We start from the raw sequence: 25,178 nt of genomic DNA, 5'->3' as shown, positions 1-25,178 counted from the left end.
CTGCTCTTTTACTCTCTCACTCGCCCACACGTGTCTGAGGCACCAGAGAAGAGACGCTCACCCCCAGGAAGATGTTCTTGGAGGAATCGAAGCCTGCGGCGTAGATGCGCGCGGTGTAAGGCGGCGTGCGCTGGCACATGATGCGGCAGGCGAAGCGGGAGATGGTGCTCTGGACCGACTGGGTGTCTGCGTTGCTCTGGCTGCCGGCCACAGTGTCGGTCACTACGAAGTCGATGGGACTCTCTGTCGATCGACCGATCTGGTGGAGAGAGACGAGCCAGACGTCAAGATCAGTTCAGACAGAAAGATTCTGGATATGATGTAATAATAAAGATTATCTGTGTGAAATAACTACAGAAACTAAAGCTGAACAAAACTTTAAAAAGAACAAAACAAGATGACAAAAACATGCAGGTACAACATTTGAAGAATTATTGTCTGGATTCTTCCACACGCAGATAAAGCAGATGTTTTAAACATATTTATAAAAGGTAGGTGACCTTAGAGAGAAGTTTCCAGCTGCTTCACAGTCGTTACTAACTTGTACAAATCCCATAATAACCTTGAGCCCTGAAGAACAGACTCAAACACGTTTATCATCCAGAGATAAAACCTTCTGTCCTCATCCATGTCCGACTAAGATGAAAGATGTGTCGTCAGTTTTATTTGCTAGACACAAGTTATTAAACTGACACAATTAAAAGTGAATCTATGTTTGTATAAAACAAATATCACTGGATTACTGAAGAAAACCTGACAGTTTGAAAACCCCTGGTTTGAACACATCAGCGCAGCAGTGAAGTCAACGACTGTAACTTGGCTGTGAACCTTCAGGTGATGAGCTGCGGCTGTTACCTGGAACATGTCTGTGTTGGGGTCGTGGGTGTACTCCACCACCACCGTCTGCACTCGGGACAGAGTGTACGAGATGCTGTGCTGGTCTTTGTTGCTTATGGCCTGTGGAGACAGAAGGAGGAGGAGAGGGACGGATAAACACAGAGGGAATGAAGAAGACAGACAAAAGACCTTTAAACCTCTAATATCAAACTCCTCATCATTTTTAATCCCTTTCTTTAACACGATGATACAAGGTGTTTGGCATAATCTGGCATATAAAGATATATAATCTTTGAGATGTACAATTTGCTGCAGCTTGATTAAATTTAAAGGAACCATAACGAGCCATTCCAGTTTCAAATGTACAGGAGGAAGATGCTTCATAGCAGAGACACGTCTCATATTTCTTCACTGATCCTTACACGTAATAAAAGACAAAGGAAGGGTGGAGCGGGTGAAGAGTTCAGATGGTGAAGTCACAATCTGGACATGAGACAGACTCTGTGTCTTTTCAGTTACCACCCAGCGGGCAGAGAGGGACAGTCACGCCTCCAGACGCTGCAAATTATTGCAGCTCAGCTAAAAGCCTGGCCTGTGTGTGTGTGTGTGTGTGTGTGTGTCTGTGTGTCTGAGAATCCATTACAGATGTTGCACACACCCTGACACACCTCTAAAAGATATTGGAGGATTTCTGGACGGCCTTCTAACTGATTATGGAAACACACCAACATCTGCCTCCCAGTTCATTTCCACTGGACCGATCACATTGATTTCTCTTATAGAGCTTCAGCGTCTTCCAGTTTAAAAAAAAACATTATAATAACCCACCAATTATAATGTAATGTGTGTAATGTGTGTAGTTCTGAGTTCATATTTGTGTGTGTGTGTGTTTCACCTTGGCTGCCTGTGGAGAGCAGGCGACGTGAACTGTGCTGGGTTTCACCCCGTTCGCCTTCGGTCGCTTACAAAGTGCAAAACGGCTTTTACGTCGACCTCGGTCACCGTTGGGCAGAGAGCCATTGTACCTGCGCACACACAAACGCACACAGACACACACACAAACAATAAACAATAGGGCATTATTGTCTGAGCAGCTGTATAATACACTGGAAACTGTGGTGCGCTCGGTCCAGGACTGTGTGCGCACATACAATTAGCAGCCTATACTTTTCACGTATGCAGTTCTACAAAAGCAAATGATGTGTCTGTAAACAACAAAGCCCTCCACACATAACCCTGAAAGGGCTGAGGAAAATAAACACACACACAGAGACTCCTTTAGCCTGATGCACGGCCGAGGAGAGGAGAATAAACAGAGGCGTTCCCCCCCCCCCCGACAGAATGGAGTCTCTGTGACTCCCAACAGCAGCGGGACTGTTGTGTGTCTGTGAGTGTGTGTGTGTGTGTGTGTGTGTGTCCATTTTAATAGCCTGTAGCTAGAAAACACTACAGAAACATTCATCAACTCCATCGACCTCTTGGTATATCACAAGTGTGTTTGTGCGTTTCTAAGAACTCAAAACAGACGGACTGTAGTCGAGCCACTGAGACACGAAGGGAAGAAGAAGAACAAAAATCAAGATGTCTCATCTCATTCTACAGAAACAATATTCCTGAGTGATTTTAAAAGAAGCAGAATTAGTTTAGAAATTGAATTTAAAAAATCACAGAGAAGAAATTGCAGATTTGCTCATTTCACCCGTGTCGCTGTCCTTTGTGTTTCCAGGTATAAATGTACACTTGTGTAGCTGAGTTGGTGTGTGTGTGTGTGTGTGTGTGTGTGTGTGTGTGTGTGTGTGTGTGTCGAGGTTCTTACTGCACACACACACACACGTTTTCGATCAGCCATCCCAAGTGTGATGTGATGTTCCAGTAAGCAGCACCACAGCTTTATAAACATGACTGCATACATAAACCGTGCTATCTGCCTTCACGCTGTTATGACATATCCAGAAGCCACAGAAGTTATGGACTCTGTTAATATTCTCTAACTGGGGTCTGCTGACACAAATGTGAAGTCACACCTCGGAACAACGTGTCCAGCAGCCTTTTGTCCGGCTGCAGGAGGACATTCTGCAGGATTTAGGGTTTGACATTAATAACCTTTCCTTTTTAAGGTTAAAGATAAATATAGAAACAACAATAAAATGAAGAAATAAAGCAAAATAAATGAAGAAAAACTTCCTAAATCCAGCTTTTTGAGGTGATCTGAGTAAAGAAGAACGTGACTTCAACGTTAAAGCAAAGCTCGCCATGCTGTGCAGCACCTCGGCCCGGCTGGAACGTGTCTTCGACCAATCAGATCCTTGAACTAAACCCACCCAACGTCAGTGAGTCCAATAGAGACGAAGGGACGCCCGGCCCACAGCTAAACGTTTCTCTGACAGGGCCGGGCTGCTGGGATCAAACAACGCTGAGAGGGTTTACGAGTAACCATGGTGAGAGGACAGAGCCACAGCAACGTTTGGGAAGGAGTAACCATGGCAGGAGCGTAACCATGGTGAAGCTCAGCCCGTATCCAGAGGGAGGGCGGGGCCGTCTGCTGGAGAGAGCTCAAAGTGTGGCTGGAAGTTCAAACCCCAGGTTCCCATGGGTGGCAGTAATGTGTGCGTGTACACACATGGATCCCGTCCAATAAGTTAGTGTGTTTGTGTGTCTGTGTGTGTGTGTGTGTGTGAATATGCACGTTTCTCATACTGCGAGACAGGAAGCTGGAAAAAGTTAGTCTGTGGGCACAGGCACAGCAGTGTATTCTTCACGATTAGCAGCGAACTTGTGTGTGTGTGTGTGTGTGTGTGTGTGTGTGTGTGTGTGTGTGTGTGTGTGTATCCATGTTCCCTCCAAACACCAGCAACAAGCTTCCACTTCAAAAGCAAACCTATAAAAGCATAAATGCAGGTTGTGCAGGTGACTGCTGCTCGTGGCTGAGTGACTGCGTGAGCTTCAAAACACAAACATTAAAAAGTTAAAAGGACTCAACAAACGTTAAAATGTCTTCTTGCCAAACTAAGAATACACCGTGTGGACGGAAACTCTGAGAATGGAGACATTATTTATTTCGGTGAAGAAACTTTAGTCAATGGACAAGATCATTATCTGTGACTTCCAGCTCTGTACATGGATCTTGATAAAGAAAATCAGCAAATTTAGGGGACAGATCTTTGATTTTGTGTAATTTGGTGCGACTTGATTGAATTTAAGGAGACTTTCTGTTCCTGGCCGAGGTCTGTGCTCCACTCGGTGAACAGATCCTCCACAGAGACGCTGGATTAAACCATTATCATCACAGGGGCTTCAGACATGTTGGACAGAGGTTACAATGAGGAGGTCAGACGCATCCCTCCGCTACGTGCGAAAGAGGTTTTCTCCGTCAGCATCTGCACATGCACGTCTGATCTTGGTGAAACAGGAACCAGTTAAATCGAAGCACTTGTCCCAGCCTGCTCCGGGCGCCAGATGTGAGGAGTTTACTGCGGCCAGGCAGATTTTACTGTCGCCATTCAGTTAGAACAACTGAGAGAAGCCTTGACACTAAAGCTTAAGAGCGGTTTTCTGTAATTTTACTCTAAACTCCTCCATCACTATGTTGTCATGACCTTATATCGCTTTTATTTCACAGAAATTTGAAATCAGCCAATAAAAGCCTTTCATAGACATATCGCTATAACGTTTATGTTTGCAGATATGAATAAATATATTTTAAAGAGTAAACAATGCATCAAAGATGTATATTTATGTTCAAATGTATATTTATGTTCTTAGGACAACATATTGAAGATCTAAATATGTGCTTGTATTTGTGTTTTCATTTAATTTAAAGCTATTTATGTTTAAACTGCAAAGTATAAAAACTTCGATTACATTTCTTCGTCAGAGGATTTGGTGACAACATGTTTTTCTCAGTTTGTATGTTTGAGTAATGGTTTCGTTCCCTGAGGGTTGAAGAGCACATGATGCTAAAGGTTAAGGGCTCAACTCCCACTGAGGCCACAGAGAAAACAAATGCATCTATATTAATATGGATAAAAGTGTTCACTGCACTTAATGAAGCCATATTTGTAGCTCAGTGTGTCATCAAGCAAATACTGGCCCCTGTTGACCTGTTAAAACTTGAGGCCTGACCTCGAATCAAAAACTAGGAGCGGAAAAAAAGCAGAGCAAAGCGGAAAACTGGAGTTCTCCCTTCTCCCTTGTAAAGGCACAGAGCTGCGTTTACTGCTCACACTTTTTCCACTAGGGAAAATATCCACAGTCATCTCCCTGACAATACTGCTCCAGCACAACCCAGTGAGTCAGCTGTGAAACCAGTCTGTGTTTGACATGAAATGATGTGTGTGTGTGTGTGTGTGTGTGTATCTCTGTGTATATCTGTGTTGTACAAGCACAGGAAAGTGTGCGTATGTGCGTGTAAGGAGTCTTTCCGACATCTGCATTCCTCTGCGGAGTGGGCTGGGACGGGGAGTGGAGGAGTCCTCTGGGAAACAGACAGGAGACAGACAGATAAAGGAAGCCCTTCACTGTCAGTTGTTATTGGAGAAAGTGTTTGTGCTGTGTGCTTGAGATGCAGGGGTGGGGTCGTAGGTTTTTCCTACAGCTGAGTATGTGGACTGGAGTCACAACAAATCTCCGGAGCAGGACAGGGCCAAGGTGCTTGAGATGAGTGTCCGCTGCTGCTTCAGGTCAAAACACATCTCCTCTTGTAACAAACCGAGCAAAGTGCTTCAGCTCATCTTCCACAAATACTCGAAACTCTAACTGCGACTGAACCCGTCTCCTCGTACGCTCGGTGCACGACCCCGTGTAGCTGGACGGAAATATCCCAGTTGTTTATGTTCCCGTCTCGAAAAGCATTTCTACTGGACTCTCTGGATCTCTGCCTTTCTTCATATCGTGTTGTCAACACTTCTGCTGAAGCATCCAGCGTCTCCGGCTGCTCAGCTCGTTAGAAGAAGTCAAGAAGTAAAGCCTGGCTGTTTTCTTTTCTCTATTTATGATAAAGTTATGATTGCCTCTTATCTATTGTTCAATCTTTGACCCGGAGTGAACAGAACAACAATACAAGTCACATCGAGTACACAATACAGCTTTTTGTTCAGACATGATTTACTGCTGGTGCCTTTAAGGACCACTGTGGTTTGTGTTTATGTTTCCATTCAGAGTTTCTCTACAAAACACATTGTGTTTATTTGAGGTCTACAAAGTTGTGTCATTTCATGGGAATTAAAACATTAGCAAAGCCTGTTTAATATCATACAGCGGCTCCTGTGTGTATCAGTAGAACAATGTCAAATCCATGGCAGAAAGTAGAATCAGGTTTGAGCATCTGAGTTGATGCTTTTTACAGTTTTTATTAAGTTTTCTTTGTGTATGTAAAAGCTTAAAGGCTTAAAGGTGCACGAGTTAAAACCAATATGAGCAGAATTTGTCTCTTTTAACTTTGGGACCAACCTGAATCCAAGTAAAACGGAATAAACCACAAATAAAGATCGTTTCCATTAATCTTAAGTCTCTGACAGTTTGACATGTTTACGTTAATTGCAATTATGAAGCTTGTCATTTATTTAGAAGAGCAGGAACATGATAAAGATTATCAACTCAAAATGAGCACATCACCTTCACTTCCTTCTTATTTAGACCATAACATTATAACATGAGTGTCACACATCTTCACATTTAAGCCACTGGATTGATATAAATCACCATTCAGTATCTACTGGGTCTAATGAGTGCTTACCCCAGCACAATGAGCTCTCCATACTTCGCTGGCACTTTGGTGGAGGTGGTGGTGGAGATGTTTTCCTGCTCCGGTGAGTACATTGGGCTCGGCTGATTGAGGCTTGGAGGAGGAGGGGAGGAAAGGCGGGCGAGATCCGACAGGGTGACAGGAGATAGGAAGGGGAGAGGAGGGCGAGGGAGGGAGGTGCTGATCGAATGGTCCAGGGGGGAGAAGGAGGAGAAGGAAGGGGAAGGGTCAGCTGAGCCTCAGCTCCACCCTCTCATGCTTCATGGGTCTGTCTCTCGCGGCGGTTGTCGTGCCCTGCGGGGCGACAGGAGAGAAAAGGATTAACACAAAGATTAGTGTTACTCAACTTGACCCGTAACAGGAGGATGCAACATGCTATCTTAAAATAACACATTTACACATTTAAATACAGATTCCACTTGATGTTTCACTTTGTCATGGCAGCAAAAATGCTAAATTACACTAGTCCAAGCCTTTACTCATTTTAGTGAGGTGTAAAAAAGAATAAGAATAATAACCTGTCTCAAATTTGAATACAACACAATCCAATGTCATCTGCTGTGATGCTGTGTTGTCATGGTAATAACATCCCAGAGCTGCAAATCCTGCTTTACAGTATCATGAAAGTTTTGGCATCTAAAACACCTTGAAACATGGATTTGTTCCTTAAACTGGAACTCGTGAACTGAACCGAGATGGCAAAACTACGAAAGCTGTTTAAAACGTGCGGCTGTTTAAAGTCCAAACATCACCTAAAGGTCACAACTGCTAAGAACCAAGCTATTCAAGTGTCTGTGGGTGGGAAGCCAGCAAAGCTCCTCACTCTGGAGAAGCAGGTGGTTTACATCTGTCTGCTGGAGTCTACAGTAACAAAGAGCGCAGCACAAAGGGAAAATATATTTAGTGTAAAAATAGAAAACAGGAACAGAACTATTCCTTCAAACAGTCTGATCATAGCAAAAGATATTTAGAGCTGCTCAAAAAGCTGAAACTGCTGAGTCAGGTACAAGTGGAAACACACCCACACACCTTGACCGCCGAAGAATTTGCTGTGAATGTTTAATAAAAGGTCTTAATCTGATCATCGGAGTCATGATTCAGATCAGGAGAGCATGAGGCTCGTTCTTCTTGCTGAGTGAGGTGAGTGTCTGAACCTCAGGATGACTCACAAACTCACAAACACATTAATATTTCTGAAAACACAGGAAGCATGTGAAAAAAGGAGGCATGAGAAAGAGGAGATGATGTAACAGGAAGGTTACAATAAGATGAAGAGGAGCTCATGCACCAGCGACATCATTTGGGTAATTTGACCTTTCCAGCGTGACCTCTCCCATTCGCTAGCAGACTATAAATACACTTTCCAAACAATAACGTCATGTCACTGCTGCACATCCTGAGTTTGAAGCAGAACTGACTCCTACAGTTCCCAGAGTGCCTTGCTGCTGAACGCAGAACCGCACGTGAACAAAGCATGGGCAGTGTTTGGATGACGGGTGGGGACGAGGGGCCGTGTTCCTCCCCCACCCACGGCAGAGGGACACAGTCAAACCAGGCCGAGCGGAGACAAGTTCACGCAGACGGCTTCCTGGCATAGAGAAGCTTTTTTTACTGTGTTATTCAAACTAGAGATAAGAGAATTCTATAAGGCGTACGGGTTGAGTGATTGATGTGGTTTCAGCTTCACGATCTGTCAAAAACAACTTCTGCATCGAGAATATGGAAGAAAAAAAAACTCCCCTCAACAGATTGAAATCAACGATGTGCGATCACACAACCACCTCCAGCCTGAACTGTCAACACAAGACAGGTCGGGCTCAAACTGAAAGCAACATTTTGACCCTGACGTGCGTCTGAGCAGAAATGTGGATTCCTCAGACCAGGCTGCATGTTCCCAGTCTTTAACTTGTTCAGTGAGTTCAAGGCCTCACCTGCAAACTGAAAACCTATCTGCTCATACAACCTCACAATCACACATATCACAGCCTCACACCTGAAGACACGACACCTGGGAGTCGATCCAGAGAGCGTTAGCGTCAACGCATCTATATTCAGCGTATCTCACCGCCGCTCAGTGTGACTGTTAACTATAAACAGCCTCATCACACACAGCACGGGGGAGAGACGAGGGTGCAGGCGAACCAGCAGGAGAGACATCACACCGCGTTAATCACATGTAAGGTAAGACAAGTGCTTGATTTAGATCATCCAGCAAATTCAGGAATTAGCATGTGGAGGAGACGGTTGTGAATCCTCTCAGACAGCGGAACACTGGAGCCGGAGGAGGGAGGTTCTTAGTCTAGTTGGTGGCGATAAAAGCAAAATGGACGAGCGAGACGACCACAGGAAGGAGGGGGAAGAGGAGACGGGTGTGTTCTAAGCCTGAGTCCCACCTGCTCCCCTGACAGAACGGGTTAATCCCATGCAGTATTAGAGCACACTGACACACACACACACACACACACACACACACACACACACACACACACACACACACACACACACACACACACACACACACACACACACACACACACACACACACACACACACACACACACACACACACACACACACACACACTCACACACACTCACACACACTCACACGTGTGCATGGTAAGCAGTGTCCAGGGAGCTGTTGGCCAGACACTGGAGACCAGAAGAGAAAGGGTCTGAGTGCAGTGGGTCCTGTTATTGAACATGTGCACAGAATCCTGAATTATCGTTCTGCCTCAACTCTCAAGCTTTCAAAGCTTCCATTCCACAGCACACGCCTCGTTCTTCACACACCAACATTGTTCACTCCTGAGCTGCTCTCAGAGATGCACTGAGGTCCGGACATTTGCCGTAAATCTTCTGAAGGGGCCAAATGTGAGAAAGCAAATGTCAGACTCCGTTGCTCTGGACGGGAACTCTGCCTGTCAGCCTCCGAGTAACACGTCCAAGTGAGCCCGTGTGAGAATGGAGCGAGCGAGTGGACGTGTTGATGACATAACACGAGGTCGACAGAGAATTTAAAGAATAACAAAAGAAATACAAATATCTCAGGATGACGAAGAGAAGGAGGAGACGCTGAAGTTGTCAAATTGGAAAGACGATGAGATTCTTTTGGTGTTAAGAGCCGACACTGGTGTAGATGTGCTGCAAACAAAGACACGTGATTTATGCAGTGAAATCAATCCGTTATGCCAGATTTTTATTATCTTATGCACTTTAAATTAAAAACACATCCATGAAAATGTGAAAACATTTCTTAGCCCAGTAACAACGACCTGCAGAGTCGGAGGGAAAGAACCAGTTTGAGTGACAGCATTACTTCCTTTAATTTAACCTTTGATTTATTTGCTCAATTCATGTTGAGAAACCAGTAAAAACAAGCATTCTGTATTTTAAATATCACTTGTATGGGTGTGTGTATATCGTGTGTGTGTTTGTGTGTCTGTGTGTGTGTCTCTAAGCTCTCCACTTCTGCAAGTCTGCATGACACAGAAGTCGGAGTGGCCGCGTGCCAGCTGCTGCTTAGCTACCGAGACACACAGTCCTACAACAATAGATCCCGGCTCAGAGAGGCTGACTCCGCCGGCCGGGGTCACGGTTTGTAACAACCTGCCGCTGACAGCGGCAACAGAAACCTCACACTTACAAAAGCCCTCATAGAACTTCACTGCAAGGAGGCACGGGTGACACCTGCCACTCCCTCCGGCTGCCAAGAGAGCAAACAAACACGCGAAAAACAAATGTACAGCGCGTGAAGGAACACATGCACGCGTCCTCGTGTCGAGACGGAAGCAGGGGAGCAGCTGCACTTCTTCTTTTCAACGCTTCGCCAGCCGAGTGGCAGTGCGACATGTCAAACTGTCCCATTTGGCACATGTCAACGAGCGACACCGAGCCATGACCGAGAAAACAGAGCCCACATCAATCCAGCATGTCGCACTGCGGGGTTTGAGTCCTGCACGATTCCTGCATAGTGCACTGAACAGTGTGTGATGCCTTTGAAGGGTAGAATTATGGTAACCGAAAGGATGACATACTTTCATGATCACAAGGCACGGCTCTGTGGAAACAAACAACTCAACCGAAGGCGGCATTTCTCAGCTGGTAGGTCAGGAACCAGAAATGGGTCAGAAGATCCTCTAACAGGGTCACTGACAAAGAGGAACTGACAGTACACAGCTCGATAATCTGCTGAGACGACTTCATGGTCAAGGTAAAAGGTGCGGCTCTGAAACACAAGCAGAAACACTCGCCTGAGGCCTTCAGGCTTCAGGTGTCATGTGACTGTCTGTACCTGACACCTACACAAGACAAGTAGGATTTATGAATCTGTTTTTGTACCTGAAATCGTCTTTTCCTTTTTTACTTGTGACACATGTAAACTTTCATCTACAGGATGGTTATAATTTCGGTTTATCAACTTTACAGTTTTGAGAGAAGACCTTCAGGGTGAGGAAGCTCATCAAGATAAAAGGTGATCCAAAGAAAGCTACACCTGATATTTCAGATATATATGAATAAACATTTGGGTCAATGTAAGGATAAGATCAGATAAAGAAAGAAACTATAACTATAAAAATAACTATACTGGCCTTAACCCTTTTTGAGTTTGAAACAAAAATGTAACTTCAGTATATGGTTGTGAGCTTTTATCATAAATTAAGTTGTCACAAATTACTATGATTTGCCAGAAACACAAAATTTGACAAATAACAAAGAGAAAACTGTGAGATACGAAAACACGTTGCTATAAAAACTTCATCAAACGCAGCCCAAACTGTGTTAGAGCAGAAAGCCCTCGACAGACACCAGGTCAGCGACGCACAAACAAAAGAACAGACAACCCGGGACCTCCTGCATGGTGTAACATCTTCATTACTGGAAAGTGGTAATGGTATCCTCCTGCTAAACTGGGTCATCAGATCAATAAATAATAACAGACGCCTGGAATAGACAGAAGCTGACATGTCTCTGGCTCTCTGGACCTGTGGAGTGATTTCAGATGGAGCACCTGCTCTTGGTGGAAAAGACAATGAACCGGACTGTATTTTATAAATCATAATTCTAAAGTACTGGACTATTTGTGGGTTAAAATTTCATTGAATAATATCTGTTCCTTCCTCTTCCTCTGTTCCATCTAGTGCCAGGATATGAATAAGAGTTTGGGTTTTCTCGTATTTCTTCCCCTGAAAGCGACGGTATAATAACATGTCAGCAAATTGATGAGCTGTCTCCAGAATGTGTTTAGAAACAAGAGAGTCCTGTATTCACGTTTCCTGTGTTTTGTTATGACACTCTGATACTGATATTCCGCCTGCTGGGCTCAAAGTAGCTGTCAATTCAATGTGGGCCGACAGTGGATGACAGGGGTTTTGTCCGTGCAGGCATGTGTGTGAAAGAATGAGGAGTCAAAGCGGGGGGTGGGGGGGGGGGGGAGATGAGCTTATCTTATTACTGGAGGCTGCTGTGATCTTAAGGAGAGCCCTTTATCAAGAAGGTCATCAGATACCTCATCATCCCAGCATTACTGGCTCTCACCACTTCCTCCAACAGGCTGAGGCTTTTACGGGTTTCGCACCTTTCATGTTCCCAGAGCAGCTAGTGCGCTTGAGGCTTTGAGGTCCCCGGCTGTTTCCGTGCCGAGCGGGGAACCACACGCGTTCTTCAGAAAGCTCACGGCAACAATATTTTCCAAAAAACAGAAAGTCGCTCGCTGCCGCCCCCCCCCCCTTCGGTCTTTTGATATTTGCTTCCTTCCTGACGGTTTGTTCCTCTGATCACAAACAGATAAGACGTGTGGTCGGCTTCTACTTCGAGGTGATCACTTCTACTGCTGACCTCGTTATTGTTGTATCATTTTTTAGTTTCTGTCTGTTCTGTGGATTCGTTTAATTTATCTAATCTGCAAAAATATTGCAAGGTCTCAACCTTACTCTGTAAAGTGCCTTGAATAATGTGTGCCGTTAAAATTGAATTGATTTTTTCATTTCATTTTTTACCAGCACCAATAAATCTTCCAGTGTAATTTAAGGACGGGGAACTTGGACCTGTGAAATGTCAGTCATGTTTCTTGTTAATTAAAGTAGGTGTGATTAGGTTTCACATTAATTTGACTTGATGTGTTGCTTGAATGAGAATGTGTACGTTACACACTTCATAAGAGTCACTGGTTGTGTGGATGGTTGGAGGTTAAATGTGAAGTTCAGGAGATGGACCTCGTCTCTTCTAACAAAACCTCTCTTGGTCAGATTCCGTCTCCAGCCCACTTAACCTGTGTCCTGATTGGAAAGCAGTGGAGGTCATTCAGCCCAGTGGAGGAGAAACATCATATCCATGTGTTTTATATCTCATGGCCTCAAGGAAAAGAGGCTGGATCAATAAAATCCAGTTTTAAAAAAAGTGTCCGAGGGGGAATAACTGCCATCGAGAACTATACAAACTGAAAGATCGACAGCACAGCAGCATATCTCTGCTATAACAATGTTCACTCCACTGAGGTGCAAATATCTATCATCACGTTTTAACTACAGCGACAATATGTGGAACAACGAGCATCACACTCCTCTAATCAAGTCTCTGTAGAACCATTCACAACAGAAGACGACATACTAGCTTGTTACAATGAGAAATGTGTCTCAGCCTTGAGATGAATAAAACATGACGTTATCTTCAAGTATTGAGTTGATTAGAGTGAAAATTAGAAACAGATGTTCTTGGCACGTTAATTAAACCTACGCTTAGTTTCTCAAAATTGTTTGGTCTATAAAATATTGGAAATAAAACTACCAGGAGTAAAAGATCAACTCTTCTCTTGTCTCTTATTTGAGATTATTTGAATGTTATGAGAAGAAAACTTCAGATTGCAGACAGCAGTTAGTTCCGAGGAGGACCTCCATGTGAGGGGAGCCGGCGCCACGTCGGTGCCTTAAATCAGAGGCCTCGACTTCCTGCGACAAACACCAGCTGCTAGTTGGGAGAGCCGAGCCGCCGAGAAGGCTTCAGCCAGTCGGCCAACTCTCAGACTAAAGACCACACGCTCCTCCGCGCAAAATGATAAAATTACAGCCTTCCCCAGATTAGGAAAAGAGGAGGTGTCATCTTTCACTGAGTGCATGGGAACGGCTCAGAAGAGTCGAGCTGACATGAGGTTTGCTCAATATATACTTGTGATGAGGGCAAATACGTTCATATGTAAATGTCCTGCACGCAGCCACAAGATTAACATGGTCATTTATCATTTGCAGCATCATTTGAAAGTAATATGTCAAATAGGAGAGTGATTAATGTTCGAAACTTACAGAAGCTTCATTATTCTGGACAGCACACATCTGCTTGTGGGTTTGAATGAAGGAAGTAGCGTGAGATGAAAAGCTTCCTCCAGTTCCTTGGAATCTCTTTCATTGTTTTTCTAGATGATGACTAACCTCACGCATCAGGCCGGAGGGTTTATGGTTTTAAAAAGAGGAAGTTGCCGGACTTGACCACGAACCTCATCCTTTTAAGTGATTGTTTAAAACACAATTTCATCTTAAGAACGCTCAGTAATGTGCTGACCCTGCAAATCATGGCTAAGATTTCCATCCGAGTGTAGGAGGTTGTGTGTGGATTTTAATCCAGCGCGAGTGTTGTGTGTGTGTGTTAAGCCTCCGGTTGTTTGCATATGTGAGCGTTTGTGTGGGCGCGAGCTCCTTTTCAGACGCCCTGTGTCTGGTCTCCCGTGTGTAGGGTTGCACGGTCGGGTCAGTGGAGAGGGATTGTTTGCGCACTATGAAGATTAGACGCTCGATGACTCGGAAACTGATCTGTTGGACCGGGTGGGGGGGGGGGGGGCTGGCAAACCTGACGCCAGATTCCCTCGTCTCTGATCAGACTTGTCCGATCGATGAGCATGAAAAGATGGCTTCAGCACTGCAGAACAAGAGGAGAACTCCATCTCCAGAGCTCCGTGTATTGAATACACACAATACAGAATATGGGGAAAGTGTTTCAAACCAGAAGCAGGTCACAGCGTTGGGGTTTGTGTGAATCACAGGCAGGTTCTACAGGAGACGACGTTCTGTGGTGAGCGAGCAGCTGAAACCTCAGATCAAGTTAAATTGTGAATTGTGCGCAAAGACATTTTCCTAATATGCAAAAATCAACGCCTGTATGACCTCTATGCTGGTAAATCAGGACATGAAAAGCAAGCAAAGGGAACTTGTCATATTTGCATTCTGTTTGATGTGGAACCAGCCGATGTGTCGGAAAAAACACTGACAAGATTTCATTGGGCTGCAAAGCACCGACCAGCTCAAAGCTGCAACAACCTCCCTCTGCTTTAATCGTACCAGGTGTGAGTAAGTCCTGAGGATTGTCTCATTGAGAGAGGACATCCACTGAAGATTACATCTCTGTTTGGGACAAGCCACTGCTGGGGTCAAGGGTTTAGATCCTACCAGACACTGTGTGTAAACATGGAGAACGTGTCTCCACCTCCTCCCGGATACAGGTGCTGCCATCTTGTATACGAGTAGCATCGCCATCAATACCATCTGACAACAGAGGCCTTGCCAAAGAGAAGCCGTTACAGCCATTGCATTAGAGAGATTAAATTCAATTCCATTTGCACGGCGACAAATCGTAATAAACATCATCTCAAGGCACTCCCTCATAAACTGGAAGAAACCTCTAGCTGAACCAGACTTAATGTGGGCGACCATCTGCCTCGACTGGTCGAGAACGTGCATGAAAAGAGAGGTGGGTGAAAACGGGGGGGGGGGGGGGGGGGGAGAGAGAGAGAGAGAGAGAGAGAGAGAGGGGAGAGAGAGAGAGAGAGAGAGAGAGAGAGAGAGAGACCAGGAACAGTTGTGTAACCATCATTAGTGAGATAAATGGTGTTTAATAATTTAGTGGCACTTAAAAGATTGTATAAAAGGAAAAAGGCTCCACGCCCTTGGTGTAAATAGTTACCCTGATGTTTGAATCCAAACAGTTAAACAGTAAACGAGAACTACCTGCTGTCTCCGTACAGGAGCACATGGAACCTGAGTCACAAAGAGCAGCAAGAAACCACCCTCTTCAAAAAGAGACGATTCACGACGACAGAACAAAGAGACATTCCAGAGATCGGCTGCTCACCTGAACTGTTGCTAATCTCGAAGCTGCTTATTCCTGAATAAAGGCTCCGACCCCTCGTTCGGTGCACGTAGAGGTTGTGAAGCGTTTGACTGGACGTGTGCTGCTGCCACTAGCTCATGTTCTTTCCATCTCTCAATCTGGTCTGGCCTGATCCGTCTCAAAATGAAACCACAATGAGAACTGGCACAAACCGTTTCCATGCAGACGAGCCTCTATAACCAGCCGAGGACCTCACGACTGGGGAAACCACCGCTGATGTGTCTGCAACATTACAGAAAATTAATGGAGTGTGAATTACATCTCTGGAAGCTCAGCTGAGCGCACGCCGTCAGATAAGACTGCTTTATCAATACGAACCAGAGTGTGAGTTCCTAACGTGTTCCCGAGCAGATGAGACGATAAAAACACAACAATAGGGTTTCAGGTGTGAGGCGGGGGGGGGGGGGGGGGGGGCTTGGTTTGAATTCTGTACATCTTCATTTGGATATTCACTGCTTCTTCTCAAGCTGGAAATGCACTGGATGCCACAGGAGCATCTCAGACATGCCTGCAGCCGGTCTGCTCCAGAGAGATTTACACAGAGTCAGCGTGTCGATGCACACAGGAAGTCCCAATTCCCTGCCCACTCACACAGAGACGTACACTCGTCATGTTCAGTGGTCCTTGGGGGTAATCTCCAGTGTGTCTGTGTGTGTCTGTGTGTGTCTGTATCTGTGTGTCTGTGTGTGGTCCTCTATTTACACCAAGATGGATGGAGAAGTGTCATCTGGGGGAATCACATGACCCCCGTGACACTTTGCTTGTGAGGAAGGAAGGAATAACAGCGGGCACGTTCACCAGAAGGGGCCACATGTTGGGAAACACTGGAGACAAAGGGTGGAGGTTCAGTTCACCTCTTGTCCCAATGAACCTTCTGTGAAATGCCCCCCCCCCTCAAAACACACCTGTACAACACACCAGAGCACACGTTAAACTCCTTTAGAAGAAAAAACTTGTTTTACATTAAGCAGCTCGGGTACATATTTTTATAAAACCCATGAGAGAGTTATTACCTGAATCTACAGCTTGAGTTTCAGCTCATCGTTAAGCTCTCAGATCTCACTGCTCTCGTACAGCATCAAACAGACCAAACACACAGCGCGTCTGCCCCCCCCCCACCCCACTGGATCTGATTTGGTTTTGTGTATCAGAGCTATAATTCACTCTGGATGAGGGAGTCTGCAAAACGCCCTAAATGCAGACGTGGATTAAGAGACGACTTACTGTGTAATGAATATCCTGTTTACCCGGGATGGAGCACACATGCTCTGTATCAAGGCAAATAAAAAATTAATTAGCTTCAGACCATCTGTCATTTTTTCATCTGTCGTAAGTTGAATTTCCTCCCTCTTACGAAAAACATATTCCAAGATGTCCTTGCTCGGTGGTGTCCGGACTCTGTGGAGTGACGGTTACCCTCCAGCTAATAAACTGGACCACCGCTCCCCGTGCTGCCACAGACACAGTGAGCACACAAAGACGGTGAGGTGGCCAACGCTAAGCTGAGCCACGTCTAAGAGGATCTTCCATAGCTGTGACTATGACGGAAAAAAGAAGTTGTCGGCAACGAGGGCAGATTATAAAAATCCACTTGGGCTCGATGCCGAGCGCTTGATCAGAGGAGGCGTTGCCACAACAACACTCACATTCATCAGCCATAAACAGCAAGGCATGAGATATGTGGAGCAGGTCAGGAGAAGGACCTGGACATTAGAAACAAGGTGAGGAATGTAAACCCAAGCTGTGCTGTCGAAAGCAGGTGTGAACATGGTGAAGATGGAGTCACAAGTCGTTGGACTTCGTGCGTAACTAAACAGACCCACGTGGAAACAAGCTGCAAGGTCCCGTAAGAGTTCTTGACACACGTCACATCCCGCTGAGCAGTTTAAAACCTGAACATCATCCAGAGCTCAAACCATTTCAAAACGACACAGGCCCGACAGTCCCCTGAGATTCAATCAAGCTGCACCAACTCTAAACTTGCACAAACAAACAAACACAAAAGGGGTGAAAGCATAATCTGCTTGGCAGAGGTAAGAAATATGCATTTAAAATTTTACAAAAGTAGCTCCCAGTGCATGAGAGCACGGTTTGCACCTCCACCCTCACCTCCCGAAAAACAAGGAGACTTGAGACTCGGACCCTTTGGCGCCAAATTCCTGCTGAGAATTAAATTAACTCATCACTATAAACTACCGGTTGCTCTGGAGGCTCCGAGGCGCTGGCACCTCCACAGAACCCAGGACTGTTCCCACGAACGCAGAGTCCTCAGCTTGAGCCTGAGGCTGTGGATCGTTGGACACGTGAACAACTTGTTTTTCCTGTGAGTGGAGCCTTCTCTCCACTGTCTGATAAAAGCAACTCAAAAAGAATAACGGTTACAGCCCTAAAAATATGGAGCCAAAGAAATATACAAATAATGTGTGGGCTTCTAACTCCTATTTTAAATGTCATCGCATGCTTATATATAACTGGAAAAGGCTGTAAGTTACTGAGACAGTCTGTTCCAACGTTTTGTGCTTTGCACATTTTGTAACTGGCGGCTGCTTGTCTCAGTTTCCAGGGCAGGCCCACTGCCTGTGCCGTGTCAGAGCAGCCGACTGGTTTTCCTGTGAGCAGCACTGGGAGGAGGCTAACTCGACGACAGAAGGTAGAAGGAAGAAACAGGAGGGGCAGCGTTTGAATTACAGTCTCATCAATGATTCAGTGGGAAGAACACAGACTGGCGTATGCACACAGACAACAAACAGCTCGGCTGGTGGCCATGCAGCGAGACACAAACCCAGCAGACTTGGACCAAAATGCACACAATCACATGTGCAGACACACAAGCACACAAGGGTCAGACACTGATACATGTAGGAGAGAGTGTCCCTGAGCAAACAGTCAAAAGCTGTACATAGACTGGAGAGCCAGACACACGTGGTTTTACATTGATATGGACATGCACAGCCCAGCACACACATCAGCATGATTGTGTGAGAGCTCAGGCCTTGTACAGAGAAAATACAACTTTTTTTAAATTGTTGTTTTTAATTTGAATGCAATAAACCTGAAATTTGTGGGAAAAAACAAACCTCAAGATGTTACTGAGGTCAGCGTGTGTCACTAGAGCAAAGCTGCACAATGCTCCATGTATAAGTGTGTACTGTGGAGGGACGGGAAACTAACATGAATACTTCACTGTAGACAACCCTGCTCTGTTTTCTGTCACTGCTGCTTTTTGTCAGTTAATGTCTCTTTGACAAATGAATGGTGGCACATGTTGCTGAGTTAAAAAAGCATTTGCTCTACTTTCCTCTACGCTCTATCTCATCCTCTCTCACTTAGAGGCAGAGAAAATCAATTCATATAGTTCAAAAATTGAGATATGAGATGTCAAAAGTGGTTTAAAATAAGTATGTCCCCACTTAACCCCAAATAAAAGTCCTGATTACAGATTATGTTTTCTGCCCTGCACGCTCGAGGCTGATTTTTTGTTTCTGGTCACCGCCCGTTCCTGTTTGGGCCGTCGCAGTGTTGAGCGAAGAGGGAACAGCTCGGTCCGTGTGGGTCTGACTGTGCTGCACCTGGTCATAGTTTGTAACCATTAGCCTGTTGTCCAGCCAAACCAGACGGGCCAGTGCGTAGCGCTGCTAGCGTTCAGGCCTCGGCCGGGCTAGTTCGGGCTTTTGGCAGAACATCCACCTCACACTTTTGGATCTGTCTCCAAGACTTTGTAAAATAAAACAGACCCGACCTTTGTGGAAAGAAGAGGGACGTGCCGTTCATCTCTGGTCTAAACAAGAGCTTCACATGTTATGTAATCAACTCCATTTAAGACCTGAGTGTTTGAGAAGTCAGCAACTTTCTGCTGTTTCTACATCGAGCTCGAGGACCATCAGACTTTGATTATTTAATGGGTTTTCAGCAATTACTGCCATGGCGTTTCTGTGCATTCACAGAAACAGCAGTGACCCCCTGGGGGGGGGGGCCACGGGGTCAAAAAGTTTCTCCACTTTGTGTGTGTGTCTGTGTGTGTGTGTGTGTAGTTGTGTGTCTGTGTGTGTGTGAGGATGTACACTCAAGCCCATTTGAGACAGGAAGGTTGAAAAGTGAAGCAGGAAATGGCAATCATGCATGATCAGAGGGGAGTTGATAATTACAGGTCTGTGTCTCCATATAAAAATGTGTCTGCGCATGAGAATGTGTGTGTGTGTGTGTGTGTGTGTGTGTGTGTGTGTGTGTGTGTGTGTGTGTGTCTGTAAAGTGCCAGATTATATCACCAGTCTCAGCTGCCGTATGAACAAACAACAAAGAAAAGGAAACCACAGAAAGTGATATCTTGAGTCGTACAGACACATAGATGCATAAATCTTTCTCTCACACGTTATGAACGTAACCTCAGCCGAGCTTCGAGTTTCTGGAAGTGAAGGATTGTGATGATACAAAGAGAAATTAAGATCTTGACCGAAACGTAAACTCATGTGTGCACGTAAACCAGAAACCAGACTCACACAGCAACCACATGGAGACAATTTAATATTTTATAAAGGCCTTTAAGTGTCAAATTGAATTTAAGGCATTTAAAGACTGTTTTAAAGGAACTGGAGCAAGCGTGAAGCTGTGCAAATCCCTTTTTAACATCAGATTTTCATGAAAAATATATACTTTTTAAGATTTTAAGCATCTTAGATTTCAGTGCAGATTCTTATCCGTTATGCAACACCATCAGGAAGGTGTTTGATTCGTCCTGCTGCCTGACGTCCAGATCCTTGCAGCCACAGTCATAAAAACTATCTTAAGCAACAGGAGGAACAAGAAGTCCTGCAGCAGATGGTCCGATGAGTCCTGATCTCAGTCTGGGATTAGACGAAGAGGCAGAGAGAAACTGAGACGGACTTAATCCACAGCAGAGTTCTGTGAAGTGCTTGAATTGAACTACCTGCCAAGCACCTTGAGCAGGGATGCTGAGGAGAGCTGGTGCCGCTCACACGGATCAGCATCCCTGCTCGAGTCTCAGAGCCCTTTAGTGACAGTTGCTCAGTGTTTTCCACATATTTTCCGACAGATTTGTTTCAGCTCTTCTCGTGTCCACACATCCCTGAAATTAACACGACACAACTAACACAGTTTTTCCAGAACTCCAGCAACACTTATAAATAAGGAAGCTATTCATGGATTCAGCCGGTTTACCGTTACAGTAATAAAGTCACCAAACAGGACTGTGGACTCCACAACTGCTTCTTTTTCTTTTTTTTAAAAAGGAGCTGAACAACTTCACTATGCTTCACTTCCCCCCCACCCCCCCCTCACTTTTCTGACTTGGGTATTGGCAGCAGGACAGAAACCTCAGTGTTACTATGGAAGCAAAGGAAGAAATAAGACAGGTACAAACTGTACAAACCATTTAATAGTCTGCTGCACAAGAGCAAGATTAAAGGGCACTTTCACACAAACCCTGGTTTTCAGTTTCTTAAAAAACTAAATAACATGTGTGAAAGGAGCCTCAGACCACATCTGCAGTGTGAAAACACTCTCAGACCTTCGGACCAGTTCCAGGAAGTTAAGACACAATTAAAGAATTAAAGCAGACGCATTTCTTGCTTGTTGTCTTCGCCTCTGATGATATAATTCTGGAACAAGGAGGACGTTCATTCGGTGCATTCAAAAACAAAAGTGCTGCGATGTTGGTGATGCTGGTATTGATACCATCATGATATAGAACAAAGTTAACCAAAAGAACCGGTTCTTTCATTTTCTCCAAACAGAAATACTACTAACCACCAAATCGACAATACAGCATCAGACGCACGCACGTCTACAAACCAATCAATGTCTCGTACAGGTAGAGACAGTCCACGTAGGTGATGACGACCTCAGTGTGACGACGTCCTAACGCAGGTGGCGTGAAGAGGAAGGTGGATGCACACAGAAAGAGAAAGGACCGTACATCACTGTGAAATCTGTCCTGAGCTGTCGTGCAGGTGCCCTCTCTCTGGCCGTGTGCCTCGTATTGTTCCTCCTGCACGATAAAATCCTTACCCTTGTGTTATAGCCATTACTGTGAAGAGTCCAGATTTAAATAATTTATGTACTTTACAATAAACTGATCCACAACCCTGAGTTTAAATAATTCATGTGTGGACGTGTGGTGACTTACAGGAAGCTTGTCGTCTGTACAGTGAATTCGGATTTGGAGAGTGTGCATGAGAAATTGTCTGATAATGATTTAGACAAGAGGACGAGTGTGAAGAGATTTGGACCAAGCACAAGCCGCCTCAAGCAGCACTATGGAAAACCCTGGTGGTTTAATCCCCCCCCCCACACACACACACACACACACACACTTCTTCCATACCTCGCAGAAACAAGGCCATAAAAACGTGCCCACTGTCTGACCCACTTTCCATGACAGACGTAATCTCCCTCACAAACTTCAGCCTGTTTACCAGCCCAGCAGAGAGTAAGCCGGACCAGGGAGCCGGCTGCCAAATAGCCGGGGGGGGGAGCTGCTGCTCAATTGTGCCGACGATTACACCCGCGGATCCCCGCTGAGCTCGCCTGGCCCCCCCCCGATCGGACTGCGCAGGCACGTGAAGATAAACACTTTCCAAAACACGAACACACATCATTAGGGGTTTGAAAAGTGTGCAGACGCATGCAGACGTGTTTCTGATTCGTTGGCTTGAATCTCCAACACGCTCACTCAACATGGAGACGTTAACCACCGACCGCTGGCATGACTGTTTCATCTATTTCCACTGAGCAAAGACGCCGTGAAGTAACATTTTCCACGTCGTTACCTCGATCTGAAGACAAAATTATTGGTTTAATTCACACACACACAATCAAAGGTTGCATCCATTAAACCTTCAACAGTATCTTTCCCAACTCAGCCCTAAGTCATTGTCTTGGCTGCTAGATGCACACGTCACAGTGAACTGCTGATTTAAAAAGTTGTTTTATACCATGGTAGCAGTGTATAGCACAAAAAAAAAATCAATAAAGTCCACTTCATAGACTTGTAGCAAGCACAACAGTAATTTAGTATTTTGAAAGATTTGCATGGTAGCACTGGGGATCCTGCTGACCTTTAAAAAAGGACCATATAACTGATATAAAACATTTAAAAATCGATGAAATGTGGGCGTTTCTTGTTCCTGGACAGTAGCATCCAGTCCAGGCGGAGACCGGGAGGCCTCAGTGTCTCCCCACAGACCGGGTTACTCAGGATACAGGCGGCGCTGAGCCTCCATTAAGACACCAGAGCTCTCTCCGCGCTCCTGTCTGACACCGCCGGCTCCAGTTTCCTCCCAGTAATTGAGCCTCTAAACTGTACTGGAGAGGACACACACTCAGGGCCTGCAGGCTGCACAACCAGTGCAAATGTGAAATCATAAATGGGTTCGGTTTGTGCAAACACGCTGTGTTCCCGGCACTTTACGCTGAAATATAATAAAAGATTATTAATGTTTCCTTGCAACAGGGCAGCATTGTTTCAGCAGCTGACACCAGATTCACCTCTGAGATGGTGCCTGTCCGATCCACACAGGAAACTGATGAGGCTGCATCTTTACCCACGTGGCTTGGCCAGGTTGATGATTTAATATTAATGAATATATGTATATAAAGAATGGGTTAGGGTTCGAGTGTGTCCACATCAGCTCCACTCAGTCTCCACTTTGTCCGTCCTGCTGATAACTCCAGCAAGCAACTATACAGCTAATTCAAATCAGTGCTGCTGGGCTGGGTCAGAATAAGATTTGCCTTATCCACTCCCACTGACCAACGTTTAAATCAAAAACAACTTTAAACGTCCCGATCACTCGTCACACTGACGAGCAGAACAATGGGAACCGGGCCCGGGGCGTCCCGGTGCAGCAGATGTGGTTAATGCACGTCTGTCTTTCCAGCAATAGGCAGGAGGAAGTCAGCGAGATGCTTATCAGCAGCAGAACTTATCACACAACACCGTTTCACCACCAGGGCAGTGTAGACCAGACAGGGGGGGGGGGGGGGTGATCAAGACTTACTAATGGTGAGAGTCGTGCGTTTGGTTAATTCCTTATCAGGCAATGTTCCCGTTCTCACTTAATCACACACAACCCAACCCCCGCTGTGACAGTTCAGCACGCAGACTGGAAGTGATGTGGACTAATACCTGCATCTCTGCACAGACACACACGCGCACGCACACACACAGGATATAGTCACTGCTTACCAGGAGCTTTATCTTTTTAGAGCCTCTGATTTACACCCAGATAAAGACCAAGTCAAAACAGGTGCATGTGTGTGTGTGAGTGTGCAAATGTGTGTGTGTATGTGTGTCTGTGTAAATGTGTGTGTATGTGTAAATGTGTGTAAGTGTGTATGTGAATGTATCTGTCTTTGTGTGTGTGTGTGTGTGTGAGTGTGTAAATGTGTGTGTGTGTCTGTGTGTGTGAGTATGTGTGTCTCTGTGTATGTGAGTGTGTAAATGTGTCTGTATGTATGTGTATGTATGTGTGTGTATATCTGTGTGTGTGTCTGTATGGATGTGTGTAACCTGCTCCCTAACTGGTCTCCTGCACCCCACTAAAGGACAAAGCAGGTGAATGTCCCTGCCTGGAGCCGCTCACGGGGACCAGCCCCTGACGAGTGTCCCTCATCCTCCTGACATGTGGGACACAGAGGACAATGAACGCGGACTCACTGAGATCCGGAGGACGTCTCTCCTGGTCCTCGGCTCTGCGGCTCCTCTCGTCCGGGTCCGGGCTTCTTCCACAACTTGCTGGGGCTAGCGGGCTAAGCTAACGCTGCACCGGCTCCGGGACCCGCACACACACACACACACAGGGATCACCGTCTCTCCCCTGAAGCCCGGTTCACCAGCACATCACAGAACTAAACCTGAGGAACGGACCCTGACGCCATTGGGAGGGGGGGGTTCCACCGTGCTCAGCGTCCTCCTCTTCCCGGAGCGAGGGCTCGACGAACGGCCGCCGCGGCAGCAGCGACTCTCCCCGGCGCTGAGTTTCCAGAGACGGGCTCTCCGTGCCTCGGTGCTCCGTCCTTTGTTGTGAGCATCTCCGCGTCAACACACCCGCAGCTGACCCGTCCTGTTCACTGGAGCTGGAGGAGGAGACTCACACACTCAACACACACACACACACACTCAACACACACACACACACACACCGCGGAGGATTCTGGGGGTTGTAGTCTGACGTGCTGCTGGTGAAACTCACATTAACCCAGTGATTTACTCCACAGCTGCAGCCATGTCAAATAGAAGAATACCAGTAATAAACCAGTGAATCAATGTGATGTGTGTTGCATCAGTGCCGGGGACACGTATTCAGCTGCGTTCTCAATTCGAGGGACGCGTCCTTCAGAGGCTGCGTTAGGAGACTCATGGCGTCACAGACTAGAACGTCCCAATTCAAAGGCTCCTCCAAATGTGGCCAACGACCACGACAGGA

At 45.8% G+C, this 25,178-nt stretch overlaps 1 protein-coding gene across 3 annotated transcripts in view; it reads right to left on the bottom strand.

Annotated features, from left to right (window-relative positions):
- The window catches only part of peli1b (pellino E3 ubiquitin protein ligase 1b), a 53,262-nt gene extending 28,294 nt beyond the window's left edge, over window positions 1-24,968 (bottom strand). For 2 of the 3 annotated variants that reach the window (XR_004616235.1, XM_034608271.1), the window contains exons 1-5: window positions 24,410-24,967; window positions 6,572-6,874; window positions 1,733-1,862; window positions 856-957; window positions 62-259 (exon numbers count right to left, since the gene is read on the bottom strand). Coding sequence is in view for 2 of the 3 variants with exons in the window: in XM_034608271.1 (XP_034464162.1) it covers window positions 62-259; window positions 856-957; window positions 1,733-1,862; window positions 6,572-6,654 (513 nt within the window). In the remaining variant the exon portion in view is untranslated. Of the gene's footprint in view, window positions 1-61; window positions 260-855; window positions 958-1,732; window positions 1,863-6,571; window positions 6,875-24,409 lie in introns of all 3 variants that reach the window. The other variant, XM_034608273.1, reaches the window with a different exon arrangement.
- Window positions 24,969-25,178: the final 210 nt, after the last annotated feature.

This window comes from Hippoglossus hippoglossus, chromosome 15 (genome assembly GCF_009819705.1).
Source record: "Hippoglossus hippoglossus isolate fHipHip1 chromosome 15, fHipHip1.pri, whole genome shotgun sequence".
Classification (NCBI taxonomy): Eukaryota; Metazoa; Chordata; class Actinopteri; order Pleuronectiformes; family Pleuronectidae; genus Hippoglossus; species Hippoglossus hippoglossus.
This window is presented reverse-complemented; position numbering and strand designations above follow the sequence as displayed.